The sequence below is a fragment of the Saccostrea echinata genome, unplaced genomic scaffold, assembly GCF_033153115.1.
Source record: "Saccostrea echinata isolate AGI-Se365-2 ecotype Australia unplaced genomic scaffold, CSIRO_AGI_Sech_v1 ptg000041l, whole genome shotgun sequence".
Classification (NCBI taxonomy): Eukaryota; Metazoa; Mollusca; class Bivalvia; order Ostreida; family Ostreidae; genus Saccostrea; species Saccostrea echinata.
The window spans coordinates 1,711,963-1,730,359 of record NW_026889790.1 but is presented as its reverse complement, the minus strand read 5'-3'; the positions used below and the strand labels follow the sequence as shown (position 1 = coordinate 1,730,359).

General features: G+C 34.2%; 2 protein-coding genes across 2 annotated transcripts in view; one reads left to right on the top strand and one right to left on the bottom strand.

Moving 5' to 3' along the window:
* The first annotated feature begins 350 nt into the window (after nucleotides 1-350).
* Nucleotides 351-11,629, top strand: LOC133200719 (mucolipin-3-like). The gene is made up of 14 exons (XM_061336497.1): nucleotides 351-521; nucleotides 732-985; nucleotides 1,298-1,489; nucleotides 1,916-2,057; nucleotides 3,622-3,736; nucleotides 4,096-4,192; nucleotides 5,462-5,558; nucleotides 5,755-5,873; nucleotides 6,300-6,449; nucleotides 7,324-7,437; nucleotides 7,765-7,887; nucleotides 8,051-8,257; nucleotides 8,409-8,557; nucleotides 9,657-11,629. The coding sequence occupies exons 1-14, from the start codon at nucleotides 392-394 to the stop codon at nucleotides 9,700-9,702; spliced, it is 1,935 nt and encodes a 644-aa protein (XP_061192481.1). The 5' UTR covers nucleotides 351-391; the 3' UTR covers nucleotides 9,703-11,629.
* LOC133200720 (structural maintenance of chromosomes protein 2-like) overlaps nucleotides 11,198-18,397 on the bottom strand; it is a 26,950-nt gene continuing 19,750 nt past the window's right edge. The window contains exons 27-29 of the mRNA XM_061336498.1: nucleotides 14,033-14,146; nucleotides 12,328-12,465; nucleotides 11,198-12,076 (exon numbers count right to left, since the gene is read on the bottom strand). Coding sequence (XP_061192482.1) covers nucleotides 11,954-12,076; nucleotides 12,328-12,465; nucleotides 14,033-14,146 — 375 coding nt within the window. The 3' untranslated portion in view covers nucleotides 11,198-11,953. The remainder of the gene's footprint in view (nucleotides 12,077-12,327; nucleotides 12,466-14,032; nucleotides 14,147-18,397) is intronic.

Genomic DNA, 18,397 nt, shown 5'->3' with positions numbered 1-18,397 from the left:
TGATTTTAGTCGATTAAAGATCTAAAGTTTTTTTCTTAGGAGATTAGAAATATCAAATTCAAGTTTCGTACATTTTTTATGTAGGATTTTTCGCTATCACAAATATGAAAGTGATTCACATTCACATAAATGATCAAGATGATGAATAAATATTTTACGAAATATATTACGAACGCTGAACATGTTTACGACTGCTCTTTATATAGCATGTATAGTACCTTTATATTTTTTACCTTGCGTTCATATGAGATTAGCTTTGATATTCCATTTTTGTACCAATCGTATATCTTTTTAGCATTCTAACATTTTTGTTTAATTTTACGACTTTTGTGAAGACTGACCTATGGCAATGTCAGCTGACTTTCATTTCGATGACCATGAAAATGATTGAATGGCAGACAACAACAAGGAATTAGAATCCAAGGAAGATAATTCCAAGGTGTCAGATCGCAGAAACGGGCATCAATCACGTACTGGTCTACAAACCATTAATTTACATCGGCCAACTGGAAGAATAAACGGTAACAATTGAATATACACACGTTTATCTTAACTTTTGAACAAAATCAAGTTTCAGTCTGACAAGATAACAGCAAACACCTTTTTTGTTAAATTTCTTGCACCTCCTACAGGTAATGATAATTTTATTCAATGATATATATTGACAATTGTTTTAACTACAGACTGAATTGATCAGAGCATGTAATTTTGCGGATTACACTATAATTTAGAGCTAACTCATATGGCGAGCACCAACACTCTCCCAAATGACATTGACAATACTGCTGGGCAGACAACAGAAGGCCCTACACCAAAGAAATCTTTGAAGAGAGTGGCATCATTTTATACTCCATATATGGAGGATCGCTTGAGAAGGAAACTGAAATTTCATTTCATGGGACCACATGAAAAATTTAAAGCTAAAAGAAAGTGTCCCTGGAAACTTGTTCTACAGATTTTTAAAGTTTTTCTTGTAACAGCTCAGGTAGGAAATATTTTTATCAAAGTACATTCAAGGAAATTTGATCAGTGTAGGATTTGTGACTATTTGAGAGGCTAGGCATACTAAAAAAATTAAATTAGTTAAACTGCTGATAAATATTATATTAACACACGCCACATCTAAATGCATAATAATAAGCAACTTCAGTGGTGTTATCCCAACCTGTTTGCTTTTGAAATCTTTCTTTTTTTTTAGATTGTAAAGAAACCTGTATTTTGAATACAAAATGAAAATTAACTTACATTGAAACAAAACATACTTCAAAGGAATTTACAAGAAAATGTTGTTTTACAGCTGATAATGTTTGGGTATGAGAGAGCCTTATTTGTTGAGTATGTGGAGTTGAACAATATTGCCATGAAACACATGTACCTGCTTAAATGGGATCCCAGCTTTGAGACGATGCCTTACCCCCCAGCCACAGGAAAATATGCCATCTACAAAGCAAACGACCTTATAGATCATATCAATTTTGCTATGAAACAGGTAATATTTGGATATTTCAAGATTAAATTTTTGTCAGAACAATTACCATATTTTGAAATGGATACTGTATGTGTACATGAATTGGCGTATTTAAAATTTAGCGCAATTACTGGGAGTGGAATTGTTGGCGAAATCATGAATTTGTGCTATATATGTCCCTGCTGTATATTGTACTTATAAATGATTTATTAGCTGTATTCATGAATTAGCGCATCGTTGTCTGCGCTAAAGCCGCTAAAATATGAAGCCTGCTTTTTTAAGTACACATACAGTAACTTTTAAAGACTTCTATAAAATTGTAACTTGTGTTCTGATGTAATATATAAATTAACACTCAATCGTGATCCGTAAAAGTTAACTAGGGAGTATGCATGCACATTTTGCTATCAAAATTAAAATCTCAAATATGTCTGTCCTAATTTACAGTTCAACCGTACTGAGGAATTGACCCTTGGATCACTTAGATTTGCCAACAGAACAAAATACCTCAGCATGTGTGTGGAGGAGTACAGGGAGGGAAAGGTGTATGACAATGACACCTATGTATTTGATCCCAAGGTCACCACAGGTATTCTTTATATACAATGTACAGGTACATTATATCGACAATTGTTTTTAACAATCTTTGGTCTTCTTGGAAAATTTCTTGCTTTTAAATATGTGAGACGAAATAAGATATTTATAGTGAATGGTTTTTACCTTCCCTCAGTGAAGTTTATAGGAGCCTTTGCTATGCCCCTGGCATCAGTGTGGATGTCCCAGTTAAAGTTTTAACATTAAGTCTATTCAAAAGTAACTTTCGTATTTTAGAACTTTAAAAGCAAGTCTATTCTAAAGTAACTTTAAGCCCATTCATTTGGTGCAAGACTTTGCTTTCACTTATAGATAACCATTCATTAATGTGAGCTTTCAAATTGTAATCTTAGAATTCTTTCTTGTTTTTTTTTTTGTCCCTCTCTTACACTGCAAGTGGGGGATATTAATTTGGGTCTGTCTGTCCCATCTGTCTATCTGTCATTCTGTCTGTGTAACACTTCTGTTACTGGACAATATTTCAAAGTGTTTGAGCTTTTACAATGAAATTTATTTTATATTACAACTCCCTATGGCCTAAAGAAAAACTCCATTGATTTTGAGGTCAAAAGATAAAAGGTTCAGGTCAGGAAACCATACATTTAGAAATGGATTCAAGATGATAAATTAAGTTTTCTTTGAGCTTTTTCAATGAATTTTCATATAACTCTCAATGTCTTAAAAAAGACCCTTTGTGATTTTGAGGTCAGAAGGTCAAAGGTTAAGGTCAGAAATTCATATATTGCAAAATAATTTTTTTTTTCCAGAGGACAAATTTTTTCACAGCTTTTTCAGTAAAATCAAATGATGTAAACGAGAACCCTACTGATTTTAAGGTCAAGGTCAGAAATTCATACATTGCAAAAAATGGTTTCCAGTTGATAACTTAGTTTTCCTTGAGCTTTTTCATGAAATCTTTTATTACATGTATTATAAGTCCCAATGATTTAAAGAACTTTACTGAGTTTTAGTCAAAAGGTCTAGGTCAAAAGTTTATATCTTACATAAAATGGTTTCCAGGTGATAACTTTATTTCTACTTGAGGTTTTGCAATGAAGTTTTATTCCTTTAGTCAATAAGATTTGAAAAAAAAAATTGAGTTTGAGATCAAAAGGTCAAAGACCAAGGTCAAACATTCATATATTGCATACATAATTTTCAGATGATGTTTTCAGTTCTCTCTCTTTGGAAAGAAACTTAAGGTCATGAATTTCTTTTTTAAGGCCAAAAGCTAAAAGGGCAAGGTTGACCTTTTTCTTTCTCTTTCTGCATTTTTTTCAAGTCTTCCACCCTTTTCCTTAAGTGAGGGACACACATTCCCTGAATTAGCTTGTTTCTTTAAAGTAACAAGGCTTTGTGACATGTAAGAGCCTGAAGAACGGGATCTTAAAATACATTTTTTTTCATCAGTTTGTTTCTCTCATAAAGGTTCAATTTTGAGGCTTCTGTTCTATCGCATCATCACATATTGCACACATGAAACATCATTTAGATGACTGTGAATGTTACAACCTACTGTCCAGTCACTAATATTTGTTATTTCTTGATTTCTTTTGTAGTTTGTTTTGATCTTCAGCCAGTACCTGTATATAATGAAGCAACAAACAGTACAGAACTTCAATATGATCTTCTTGCCATTCTGAAAAAACAGAACAGAACCTTGTATTTTGATAGGTAGTTGATTTACGTTTGAAATTCTTTAAGCATCAAACATTCGTCAGACTTACAAAAAACCTTCAAGGTGTTTAAGGTTCAATTAAGATATTGAAGTTTGCCACTAGTTTGCTTGAAACTTTGTTCATAGAATGTTCATGATATGGCATGAATATTAAAATTAAGATTTTTGATAAAACCATTATATAATATACATAAAGTAGTTTAGCCATGCCCCCCTCCTCTCAACTACTTGTACTGATGAATATAATACAATAGTTGAACAATCATTTGTCCACATACTTAAAAACTCTCCTTTCTACTTAAGCTGAATCTTGAATTCTGTCACTTTAATGAATGATTAAATTGTACAATTTCAGAATTCTTTTAATCACTCTTAAGTTCCGCCTGAGGTCCATTCGACTAGCTCTGGAGAGGAAGAGTCATGAACCGGAATGTTTCAAAATCAATGGCAGGGTAAGGGCAACTTTTACTGATATATATAAGAAATAAGGTTTGCATTTTTATGGATGTTGCAGGATAACCTCCTCAGTCGAGAAATGTTTTTTTGAAATAGAAAAGCTGAGGCTTTTATATTTCAAACAACATTTGGCGACCAAGGAGGTTATCCTGCATCATCCAAGACAACAAGGACTTTATTTCTATTCTACTTACAGCTCTAAAATATGGCTGATTGTTTCCTCTATAGAAAAAACAAATTAGGTCACCATGTTGTGATTTGGCTGTTCCGTTAACACCAAAGGGTCAACTTCTTTGTTTACTTGTGTATTGATTGCCAAGAATTGCAGACAATTAGAGCGTTCACTGGATAACAAATATCCTTTAATAATTTATGATTTTGCTTGCAACATGTATTAATTCATTTTATGAATTATAAATAGCAAAATCTGTTGTCGATTTAATTGCTTTAACAGTAACTTCAGGGAATGTAAGTGTATAGGGAGGTCTGTGGAACATACAGCCCCTTTAGCTATAAAAATAGACATTTTGTAAGCTACATGTATTTTAGGCAATACACAACATGTAGATTTGCAGAAGACGTCACAATGATATAGTCTTAATATGTATTACATTCTAAAGTCACATTTAAAAATTCTTCTTTACAAGTTTTATATGTTTTTCTGATCTGATAATTTTTCGATGAAGTTCATGATTTATTGCGGAATAATATTGCACTTTCAAGTTTGAAAGGGATGTAATCAAGTCAGTTGAGAAAACATTTCAGTAGATATTGATCTTCCTTTCTTAGAATTTGTGCAACGTGTATACAGTCAAGCCTCCCTATTCTTGGTGCTTGTCAAATCGTCCAGATAACTGAAACATCCATTTAAATCCAAGAAAATATTTGAATTTTATTTCTCTTTGTTTTATTCAAAAGTATGATGCATATACTGGAAAAATATCATTGAATGATTAACGATTCCATTTTTATCAAGAGTACAGTCAAGCCTTGTTAATCTGGACTCTTATGTTCCTTATATTTGATAGATATAAATGTTAATTCTGTTCCCAAAGGATGAAGCATCTGGAATATTGGTGTCTAAATTAACAAGGCTCCACGGTATACTGTTCATTGTACTGTTTGTTATCTCCATATTTCACTTTATAAAAGTTTATAAAAAAATATGTCTAACTCTAAACATTTATTGACAGATTGTGTTTGATGACAGTCTAAACATTTATTGACATATTGTGTTTGACAACAGTCTAAACATTTATTAACAGATTGTGTTTGATGACAGTAATAAGGATGGACAGATGGTTGTTGATCTTTTCTCTTCACTGGATGAATTTAAGTGCAGTGGAAAATTTAAAAATATGTGTAAGAATGTCTGAATACTTACTCGCATTTTTTAATTGGCAGACTGTCTATTGAATTTTTTAACTTTCAGACAGTTTGACAGTTATAAATAATATCATTATCTTGTCTTTAGAAGATAAGACTGTTTCCGTGTATTGATGCCCTCCTCCGTTTCTTATTCAGCTGTTGTTTGATAATGTTCTCCTCTGTTATACAGCTGATGACCAGGCTGATAAGCTGGGACAGATGTTGTTTGATATTTTCGTCATCCTTGTCAGTGTTTTCTCCTCGTTCCTCTGTATAAGGTCTCTGTACAGAACTCACAAACTCAGAGTGGTGAGTCAAAGGGCTCAATTTTGAATTTAATGACATCTGTATGAAAGTTATTATAAATAATTAGTTTTTTTGACCCCCATATTGATTTGGAGGGGGGGGGGGGGTATACTGGAATTGGTGCTTCTGGGGATGCTTAAGAAGAAGTATCTTTTTATTTGTGCTTCTACGGAGGGTATCAGGCCTGGTAGGACAGCTCTAGTTTATCACATGTGCAGTGTTTTTCACATATAACAGTGTTTTTCATATATAAAACTGTTTTTCACATGTAAATTGTTTTTCACATGTAACAGTGTTTTTCACATTACATGTACAGTATATCAGAAGCTCTAGTAACAATAAAGAGAAATCGTGGAGAACAAAAGCACAACTATGTATGCATGTTAAGTTGTTTTCATTTTCTAGTGATAATTTTTGTTATGATTACAGGAAACAGTGCAGTTCTTTAAGACCCGCTACAGGAAGGATCTGAGTTTCTACGACAAGTTTGAGTTTGTTAACCTTTGGTATGTTTTGATTGTGATTAACGACATTCTGACAGTGGTTGGATCTTCCTTCAAAATTCAGCTAGAGAGGAGGGTAGGTAGCATAACCTAGCTTATTACTCATAAGTGTCTGTATAAATTCCTTGTTTAAAATTATCTAAAATACTTGTTTTTGAATCAAAGGACCTTGCCCCAAATTTTGATGACCTGCCAATAGATTATGACCCAAAGACGGTAATTCTCAAAAATGCTCCTTCTCCCCACAGCTGTTTAATCACCCCCTCTACTTCCCATATCCTCTCTCCTTTAAATGATACTCACTAATTCAAACAAATCCTTTAGGACAGCTTAACACAGAGCCTAGTCTGCATTCCTTTATGTTTTTATTTCCCCAAGCAAAACAATTACATGTATACATTCCCCTCCTCTACCCGACAAAATAAAAAACAATGATTCAATGATTAGTTCATTCCCCATAAGAGAAATGCTTTTAAAAAGAAATTCACATTGCTGCACTATTTTCATTAAGGTTTGATGAAATACATGTATTTCCAGTCACCTGAAAATCATTATATTTATTCTTATATGAATCCATATTCAATATTTTCAATATAAAAAGGAAGTCTTTTATTTTAGTGTATAAATGTTAAATAAATAGGATCAACTATAACAAGCTAAGTCTATTTAACCCCCCCCCCCCAAAAAAAAAAAAAGAGAAACAGAATCTAAATCAGGCAAGTAGTTGTTTTCATTCACTAAGAGCAGTTTGTGATTTAATTACAATTTCACCAGCAGATGTAATTCACACTTGGTGACTATAATGAAAACTTCATTTTTCTAAGAGGTACGGTGTATTTTACTAGCATGGAAAGTAAATAGTATGCCTACAAAAATTAAGCAAAATTCATACAAGGGCTGTAACTGCTGCCCTGTCAGTTTAGTTTACATGTTGCTGTACCACTTTTCAGCATGCCCAGAGTTCATCAGAAAACTATGACCTTTGTGCACTAATGCTTGGAACTGGAAGTTTGCTGGTGTGGATGGGAGTAATTAGATACATAGGCTTCTTCAAAACTTTTAATGTAAGTATATTTTCTTTTTGATAATTGTATTGACTTTAACAATATAAAACATGGTTGCATGTAATCAATTAGTCTTAACTATGATTATTTTGAACTAATGCTACTGGCCAGCTTTGATTTGACTACATTGTTTGATGATCAATCCTACTGAAAAGAACTTCTGGAAATTATGAGCCTCGAATTATTAATGTCTCTTGGAAAGAATTAAAACTTATGAATCAGCATTTCAAAGTATCTAAAGCATGCCAGTGTTTGAAAGTGTTTGATATCAATACTTATTTATGTGTGTTGTTTTTCACTGCATTATTTTGTGTCTTCTGAGAACAGATTCTGACTGTGGTGTTAAAGAAAGCTTTCCCGGACATGATGAGGTTTCTGGTAACTACAATGATGCTGTATCTTGGATTTATGTTTTGTGGCTGGGCCGTGCTGGGACCTTATCACATCAAAGTAAGTGAAGGCAGCAATTTAGGACCAATTTTGAATCTTTTATTACCAATACAGTTGATATTGACTGGGTTTGCAAGATGTTGTTAGACTTCTTTCTCATTAAAATAATACTTTTTTACCGGTACTTATATTTTGATCATGTTGATACTATGTTTATTTACAGTTCCGGCACTTAAGTACAACCTCTGAGTGTCTGTTTTCATTGGTGAATGGTGATGATATGTTTGTGACATTTTCTGCGACTGTGACAGAGGACACCTTAGTGTGGTACTACAGTAGGATATACCTGTATTTATTTGTGTCACTGTTTATTTATGCTGTCCTGAATCTCTTTATTGCTGTTATCCTCGACACATATGAAACCATCAAGGTAAGGGAATTGCTAAAAAAAGTTGACCAAGAATTCTAAAAAAGAAAAAAAGATTATTTTGTAATCTTGAAGAGTGAACAGTTTGATATTTTTATAGTAGTACTGTTTATTTTCTAATCCTCAAAGAATGAACTGTTTGACATTTTTATAGGAGTACTATGAGCAGGGCTTCCCTAAGAGTGAGTTGTTTGAGTTTATTGATGAGTGTGAGGATTCACCAGACTCCGAGCTGTACAGAGGGGAGGATCGAACATGCTCCTGTGGTGTATTGTCTCTGCTTTGCTGTTTCTGTTGTAAAAAGTCAGTAAAATTGATACCGAAACAATTTTTTATCATTAGGGTTATTTTCTGTGATATAGTTGGAGAAAGGGGATAGACATCATTTTGTTGCCAAAGCAACATGGGGATTTAATAACAACACCTAAAGAATTCTTGTAAGTTTTCACAGCACAATTTCTGAGATGGCAGAAATAGGAAAAGTTTTTTGTCTGGACAGAAACTCATGAAAGCTCATGACCAGATATTTGTGATAGCTCTGTACCAAGGTTATTTGGATAAGGTTTAGGCTGCAGAACAAAATTAAATTATTAATCTAGCTACAACTACAAAATGTAGAAACATTAAAAGATTATACCTGAGACTAAGGTTGCTTGTCCTGACCCTGACCGAGAGCAATTGGTACAAGGTCACAAGCTTCAGTTCAAAAAATCTTGCCTAGGCCATAACTTTGAAGCTGAGTAATATCAGGTGGTTATACTAGGCACAAAGGATGCCTGAGAAGTTGAGATGGCAAGGTCAAGGTTTTCTAATGTAACAAGTTTAGATCATACCTACCCTCAGGATTTATAATGATCATAGAATATGTCATGACTCTAAACAAAAGTCATTTAGGAAAAGTCAAGGTCAGATAATTTAGTGTGTTATATTCTGAAAGTCTTCCAGATGATAAATTATTAGTCATAACTTTATGTTGAAGGTCATATGTGGCACAACAATGACTTATGATCAAGATGCCTGTCTTGATTCTTAGCCATTTTTGGTTTCACATTGTTTATTGTAACGTGGTTCAGAAATTCAATGTTCTTATGACCATGGCTTTTTAACACTAAACCTGTCAAGGTCACTTTCATACTTGTCACAAAGAAGTTGCTCAAATCAAGAAGTTTTACAACCTTTAATCAACAGCATATTTGTTCCATTAAGGAAGTTCTAGTTTGTAACAAACTGTTGCATCTGAATTAACATTTCAATAGACACTGATTCTTGGTGCATTTTCTTGATCACATGAAAAAGGTATTATCATTTTACAGAAAATGGATAGATTGTTAACAACAATAATTCCTATTTCTAAATTTTGAATTGTTAGCAGTAAATGCTGATGGATTTTATTTTCTTTCAGAAGTAAATCAGGCAGCCCGACAGAGTACACAAGTCTTCTCCACTGACCAGAGTCTGATGATCAGCATATCATTACTTAGGAGGCTTGTCAATACTCAGTAACCACACCCTAATTACAGAGTACTGTACTAGCCTTAACCTTCATAGACCACCGAACATCTTTGGTCTGGCCAATAACATAATCTTAACCTTCATAGACTGCCGGACAACTTAGCTCAGGTCAATAACATTCCTTAACTTGGATATGTCAAGCTTTAATTATATTCCATTGTGAATGCTAAATGACTTTTAAACTTCAGATATGTTGCCATTGTCATATTTTTTATGTAGGTTGTAGTGCATGGTAAAATGGTGCTTTTTTGTCTTTCTTTAAATGTGCCTAAGGATTATGATCTATTGACTTGCTTTATTAAATTGTTGTTACAGTAGTAGATTATGAGATTGAATGTACAAGTATTATATTTAGATTTTGTGTGGATGTATAATATTAATACAGTTTGAAATCATGGTAATGTGTGATTAATGCAGGGTACAGACCATAATATCAGCCAGCCTCTTTTACCAAATAGCTATTGTAGCATTAAGATATAAATCATATACATTTATCATTGTCTTTACATGAATTCAACTGTGTTAAAAAAGTCTCATGCATATAGCAAGAGTTCTTTACATAATTCCCATAAAAAATGAAAATAATAGAAAAGTTGTTTACATCTTGGAAAAATTTAAATTAGGCCTGTCGTATGAAAAAATCATTCAAGTACATGTATATAAAACATATTTCTGTTAGGTACTGCTGATAAACTTGTTCTAAAGGAGTCTTTGTTTTTAGTGATTCTGTGTGCTATGCTTGGGACAAGGATATTAAGTAGATTTTTGGTTAGGGATGCAAAATTAGAATGTTTTCTATAATTCGACAATTTTTGTATATTTCACATTTTGTCTTTGTATCAAAGATATAGTGTAGTCAAAGGCTTTGCATAATTAATATAAGTGTACCTAGTTTGTTACATTCAAAATGCTTAGAGTACATGTAACATTCATCAAATTTTTATCCCTCACTTAAAGTGGGCAGTATTAATTTGGGTCTTTCCTTCCTTCTGTCTGTAACTCTTATGTTTCTGAAGAATATATCTTAAAATCCTTTAGCTTTTGCAATGAAATATAAATCCCTATGACTTAAAGAAGACCCCTATTGATTTTGAGGGCAAAGGTCAAGGTCAGAAATATATATTGCATAAAATGACTTTCAGATATTAACTGTTAGCTCTTTTTGAGATTTTGCAATAAAACTTAAGATTATGACTCTTTCTAATGTAAGAAAGACCCCTACTGATTTTGTGGCCAATAGTAAAAGATCAAGGTCATGGGTTCATGTATGGCATAAACTGGATTCAAGTCTGCAACTTATTGATTCTGAGGTGAAAGAACCAAAGGTCATATCACAAATTAGTATATTGCTACAAAATTTTCTTGACATCACAAATAAACTGCTTTCCTTAAGCAGGGCACTGATATTTTCTGAGTAAGAAACACTTCATATTTAGAATTCACAATCAAATTTTATTTTTCATTAATTTATTGAGATCAAATCAATTCTTCTTCCTACCCCATCTCCATTCTTTTCATATTACATTACTTAAACAAATCTCATGATAACATCAATACACAATATCTTGGAGAAAAACATACATATTTGACAATATGCAAATTGAGCACATCCACAACATATACACGTACTAGCTGTTCAGCTCTGAATGTTAAGTATTGTTCAAACATTAAGATTTTATTTGAAATTTTCTTTTATTCCTCGTGAATCTAATAATGAAAATTATGAAATTGGAATGAAAAAAAATCATGTACAGGATGTTCCTATTAATATGAAAGTAAATAGTTATTATACTGCAGTACAAGAGGTATAGTGTAATGCTACAATAATCCTTTATTTTGTGCATATTTTAAGAGGGCTGGGTGGTTGTGGCCATTTTCAGACTATATTGATCTCCTTTAGAAGAAGAGCTCCATATAAAGATATACAAAAATTATCAAATTTTAAAACTAAAATGTATGAAATTTTTGTTTGCCAAATGATAGTTGACAGCTTAAGATATCATATCTAAAAAAATAAGTTATATCTGATGGTTAATTTGTTGATCCCCAAGCCTCCTTAATACAGTGACTTGAAATTGTTTTAGTACTCAAACATTCACCCTTTGTTAGGACAATAAAGTGACACAATTGTTCACAGAATTATTCAGACTAGTCTGATGTTATTAGACAAAGATGAAAGTGAATTGTCTATCCGATGCCTAGATCCAGATTACCCTCTCCAGGGAGCTTTTCTTTGTGTTCGTTATTCTTGTCCTGGGACAGACATCCCTTAAATGAGTTCAATCTCACATCTATCTCACCATCTTCCAGCTAAAATAAAATTGTGCTCACTTCAGTCACTGGAGTACAACAGGTACCCACCTCTAACATCACCATACATAACATAGATACAACAAGATGCTTTTAAACATGCAATATTATTAACTAAGGATTATTTAATTTTTTGTTTAAGTTACTAAAATCACATGAATACTCATTTATAGTGCTATTGTTTGTTCAGATGTGATTCTGAATAAAGATGTACAAAATATATCTTTTATCTTTCTCTTATATATACATACTGGGTCGTCTGCATAGATCTGCTTATAACAGAAACTGGAGGTACAGTTTCTTACACAGGCTGTCTGCTCTGCTCCAAACTTGGACAAGCATTCTGGCCGTGTTTCACACAAAGCCTTAGCATTCTTGTACTTCCTGTCCTATAGAGAAAGCATCTGATTTCAGTAAAGTGCATAACAATTTTTGTAATCTTTTTGTTTAGAGTTAAAACTTGGAAACAAAATCAATTTTCCAGACTTAAAAACTTTTGGATCTTTTAATTTATAAGACACCTGCTTTATTGTCTTCACAAGTTAACTAAGTTTTTTTCCCCTTCACTCAGCAGAATAATGCAAAAAAGTAACTAATTAAATTTTATACCCCCCCCCCCCAAAAAAAAAAGAATTGTCCAAAGATGGGTCCTGTAACTACAGCTAATGAAAAGTGAATGCATGATCAAGGGAGGGGACTGGAAGAAATAGGTGAACACTTGATCAAGGGAGGGGACTTGATCAAGGGAGGGGACTGGAGGAAATAAGTGGATTGCTCTGAGCTTGCAAGAAAGTTAAGAGAGACAAATTTTACAAGAGCCCCATGGACCACAATTCTCCCTAAATCAGTATGGCCCTGATTTTCTTCAGCAGCAGATTTTACCCTCCTCTCATATAATCCTATGTATATATTGTGGCCCAAGCCAGGCCCTGTGGGTTATGATTTGAACAAACTTGAATCTACACTACTTGAGGATGCTTTGATGTAAAGGTGACTAGTCTTGGCTTTGCTGTTCTTTAGAAGATTTTTTTTTTCACTGCCCATTGTGGTCACACCCTACCCCTGGGGGTCATAATTTGAACAAATTTGAATCTACAATATCTTCTGATGCATTCATATGAATTGGACTAATCATGACTTTGCTGTTCTTGAGAAGAAGATTTTTAAAGATTTTTCCTATTTATTTCTATGTAAAATTTTGATCACCCATTGTGGCCGCACCCTACCCCAGGGAGTCATGATCTGCACAAAGCTGAATCTACACTACTTGAGGATGCATTCATTTAAATTTTTTTAGCCCACCTTGAGCCTTCAGCTCAAATGAGCTGAAAAAATTACTGGAATATAAGGAAAGAGATCAAAGAAATGAAAGATAATGTAAACAACTCCATTTAAATGGATTTGATTATTTTATCAACTCCAGTAGCTTGCTGCTGAAAGTTTCCAAGCTTTATCAAATGATTTCAGGTAAAAAGACAGCAAGGCTATCAGTTATATGTTTGTTTTGAAGTTGTGGATCGCTCCTTGGCAGGTACTTTCTAATTCTTATTCTCCTGTTTCAGTAAATCAAATGAGATTTTCCACTCAATTGGGAAGATAATGTCATTTATCACTAATTGGGAAATTATATCAAACAATTCTCCAGAAATGAAATTGAATGATGAATAAGTTTGATCTTTTATTTAATTATTCAGTTTTAGTATCAATGTGAGCATATGTCAATAAACAAATCATCACCAGAATCAGACTTCTATTTTATTTCATTCTGTTGATTCCTGGCCCCTGCCATGCTTGTTTAATACATATTTTGATCTTGTTTATTTAATTATATACTGAATACACATTTTGGGGGGGGGGGGGGGAGAGGGTATTTGCAGTTGGGGAGGGGCCTAAATTCAGCCCTACATGGGAGCAGTGGAAAATCCCTGACTGCACCTTTAAGTATAAATGACATACATCTCTCTTTTTCCTGTATGTATACTGTTTAAACTCGTACTGTTTCCTGCTCTCCACAATTTCTGTGACAATGACAACCATGACCAAAAGCAAACAGACATCCTCCAATCTCATCTGTAACAGAGATTAAATAATAAATACACTATAAAGAGATGAACAGACATCTGTTAACAGAGATTAAATAATAAATACACTGTATAGAGATGAACAGACATCTTTTAACAGAGATTAAATAATAAATACACTGTATAGAGATGAACAGACATCCATTATCGAGATGAACAGAGACACTGAATGAGACATTCAATCTATTTTCAAATCTGTATGTCATATAATTTACTCTTCCTTTGTCAGGTACTGATAGGATGTTAGGAAACTAGTATTAAATTCTGCTTATCCTTTTTTTTCCAAAAGAAAGCTGATGAAATATAAACCTTTTAATCCCATTGTACATGTAAATATTACTATTATAAATAGATCAAAATGAATTTTTACCAAAGGATAAGCAGCATGTAATTTGTATATTTTTAACTGATTTCAGGAAACTTGCAATTTTAGCCAAAAAAGGGTATTCCATTGCCATTCAACTCTCTTACAGAGAAGTGGATTATTATCATAGGCACTCCCAAGCTTAATTGTTAAACAAGAGGCCCATGGGCCACATCGCTCACCTAAGCACATTGGCTAGGCAAAAGCACAAAGCAGTTCAGTATTGAAAAGATTGCCCGGGGAGGGGGGGGGGGGGACTTGAATTTTAAACTACCTGATGATGCTTCCATGTCAATATAACAAATGGCTTTGTTGTACTTGTCTGAGAAGATTTAAAAAAAATTTTCCCATATATTCCTTTGTAAAAATTTTATCCCCCATGGTGGCTCCTCCCTATCCCAGGGGTCATCATTTAAACTTAAATCTACACTACCTGAGGATGCTTCCATATCAATATGACTAAACATAGCTTTCCTGTTCTTGAGAAGACATATTTTTTCTATATGTTCTTATGTTAAACTTTCGATCCCCCAATGGGCCCCACCCAACCCCTGGGGGTCATCATTTGAACAAAATTGAATTTACACTACCTGAGGATGCTTCCATATCAAAATGACTCGTCATGGTTTGCAGTTCTTCAGAAGAAGATATTTTCCTATAAATTTCTATTTAAGACTTTGATCCTCCATTGTGGCCCCATCCTACCCACAGGGGTCATGATTTGAACAAAATAGAATCTACACTACCTGAGGATGCTTCCACATAAATATGATCAATCAGGGCTTTGCTGTTCCTGAGAAGAAGATTTTTAAAGATTTTTCCTATACATTTCTATGTAAAACTTTGATCCTCCATTGTGGCCCCACCCTACCCACGGGGGTCATGATTTGAATAAATTTAAATCTACACTACCTGTGGATGCTCCCATATAAATATAAACAATCCGGGCTTTGCTGTTCCTGAGAAAAAGATTTTTCCTATAAATTTCTATGTACAACTTTGATCCCCCATTGTGGCCCCGCCCTACCCCCGGGGGTCATGGTTTGAACAAACTTGAATCTACACTACCTGAGGATGCTTCCATATAAATATGACTCATCATGGCTTTGCTGTTCTTGAGAAGAAGATTTTTCCTATATATTTCTATGTAAAACTTTGATCCTCCATTGTGGCCCCACCCTACCCCCGGAGGTCATGATATGAATAAACTTGAATCTACATTACCTGAGGATGCTTCCACATGAGTTTCATCTTTCCTGGCCCTATGGATTTTTAAATGATGCCATTATTTTTTCACTAATTCCTAATTATCTCCCCTTGAAAGAGGGCGTGGCCCTTCATTTGAACAAACTTGAATCCCCTTTACCCAAGGATACTTTGTGGCAAGTTTGGTTGAAATTGGCCCTGTGGTTCTTGAGAAGAAGTCGAAAATGTGAAAAGTTTACAGACAGACAGACAGACGGACAGACAGACAGTCGGACGCCGGACAAAATGTGATCAGAAAAGCTCACTTGAGCTTTCAGCTCAGGTGAGCTAAAAATATATATCTACTATACTATAAACATGTTTATAGTATAGTAGATATATATTTTTTAACAATTAAGCTGGGGAGTGCTATGATTATTATTATAAATGGCCAAAAATTGGTAATTGTGGTTTTGAGATACAACTTCCTCTGACATTTGAATGCACGCATATGGGAGGGGGAAAAAATCCTGAATTTAGGACAACTGGGTAAGAACAGAAGAGGCTTGTAAATCGTCTCCCTGATGTGCTTCTTGGTTAATACTGTTTTTACTTTAAAAATCTCCCTCGAAGTGGGTTTCCCTCTTTGTTGACAATATTTTTTTTTTGTATTTTTTATCAACTGTAAAGGGGGGTGGGGGTCTAGAGAATCCATGGTCATGTGCCTGCGATTTTTTTCGTCATACTCAAAAGCCCATGAAATCAATAAAATTTCACCTATATTAATTGATGGAAAAATATTACATTCCTGTATTCATTCTGTAACATACCGGTAATCGAAACTAAAGAGGCTTTCTTGCTTCTGGAATATAACAATATTGTCAATATACCCAGGGACCTATATACTAGTATATATAGGTCCCTGATATACCACAAGAGTTCGCAATTTTATCAATAGTCAATAAAAATCACTCGATTGACCAAGCCATGAGCTATGCGTTAGCATAGCGAAATGCATAGCTCATGGCTTGGTCAATCGAGTGATTTTTATTGACTTTATTGATAAAATTGCGAACTCCTGTGAATATACCTACCTTTGATAAAATATTGAATGTTTTTCGTCGTAATTAACCGGAAGTAGATCTTGAACACTAAAAGTCTACTAGGTCAGTGTTTAAATCCGAATAATTATTTTTTTAATTATAATATTATTTTATGTTATCGTACAATTGCCGTACGTACTGACGAATGCTAGAGGGTGTGTGGGTAAATGATACCATTTCATAAGGAATTGACTGAAGGATATACAGAGTACATATATCACACCTCAAATCTGTTGTAGAGGTGACAATCATCCTGTTTTCCTTCTTGAAGGCAGACATCAGCAAACGCATCCAACTTACAAAATTACAAATAAATATACCAAGATGCACACTTTCCCTTTGCATTGTAACAAATGCCACAGAAGAGACCAGTATTTAAATGTGGGCCCTCTGAATCACTATTTAGGTGCTCTATAGAGCTATCTGGAATCTGGCACTCAAACCCATCCAGCTCCTCCCTCTTTAAAGATCTGCTCAACCCAAGACATCAAACTGGGCTCTTACCTCAGAGTTCCCTGGCAGATTGATCATTAACCTGTTTGTCACTTCCGGGACATGAAGTGGCACCAATGTAAAAACATAAGTAATCAGAGATTACAGAGCTTACCTCAACGATTGTTGTCTTTAAGCTGAACACGATTCGTAAAAGAAATTTGCCTGCCATATTCAATTGGACTCTCGCTATATCTGAGGGCCCCTATATATAGAGCCGCTCACTTAGTCACTGGTCAGTGTAATCAATCGTCACCGTTGTAGATGGACGTGTGCTATATAGCACTCGGTAGCGACAAAAAATAACTGTTTACTTCTAATGCAGGATAGTAAGATACTAAACAGACTTACAACAGTTGCACAGGTCAGTGCAGTATACAAACAAACACAAATACACGCAACTGCAATAAAATGTAAACAAAAGGTAATGAAAGATAACCAGCACAAACACGGGTCGCCATTCCACGCCGATACCCTGGACAATAAAGCAGTCAGATGTAACGAATGCGAAGAGTATACCCTGGTGCTGATATCGTAGATAGTAATACATGTATTGAAAATGGCGTATGCCTATTTACGAGTTGTGTTCAGCTTTAAGGCAAAGTCCCACACTAAACTAATAATCTACTAGTGTGCATCCCTAGATGCAACATTTATGCAATTTTGGTCTGATAGGGCTTGCAGTTACTTAGGAATGGACTTATCTAAAAAACTTTAGTCACTTATCCAGAAAATGTAGGTCAAATCCAGCATCCCAAGCAAGATTGAAAGTGTTCCTCCCTTGATGCATCATCCATGCAAGTTTGGTTCAGACAGGCTTTATAGTTTCTTGACAATGGACCTGCTCCAAAGACTTTAACCTGATCATTCATCCAGAAAATGTGGGTCAGATCCAGCATCCGAAGCAAGTCCAGTAGTGTGCACCCTTAGATGTATCATGCATGCAAGTTTGGTCAACATAGGACTTATAGTTACTTGGAAATGAGATCTGCTAAAAAAATCTTTACCCTGGTCACTCATCCGGAAAATGTAGGTCAGATCCAGCATCCAAAGCAAGCCCTTAGATATATCATCCATACAAGTTTGGTCAACATAG

Coding starts and splice junctions, on each gene's coding strand:
- LOC133200719 (XM_061336497.1), top strand. CDS start 392: ATGGCAGACAACAACAAGGAATTAGAATCCAAGGAAGATAATTCCAAG. Junction 6,450..7,323: donor AAATTCAGCTAGAGAGGAGG/GTAGGTAGCATA, acceptor ACCACTTTTCAG/CATGCCCAGAGTTCATCAGA. Junction 8,558..9,656: donor TGCTGTTTCTGTTGTAAAAA/GTCAGTAAAATT, acceptor ATTTTCTTTCAG/AAGTAAATCAGGCAGCCCGA.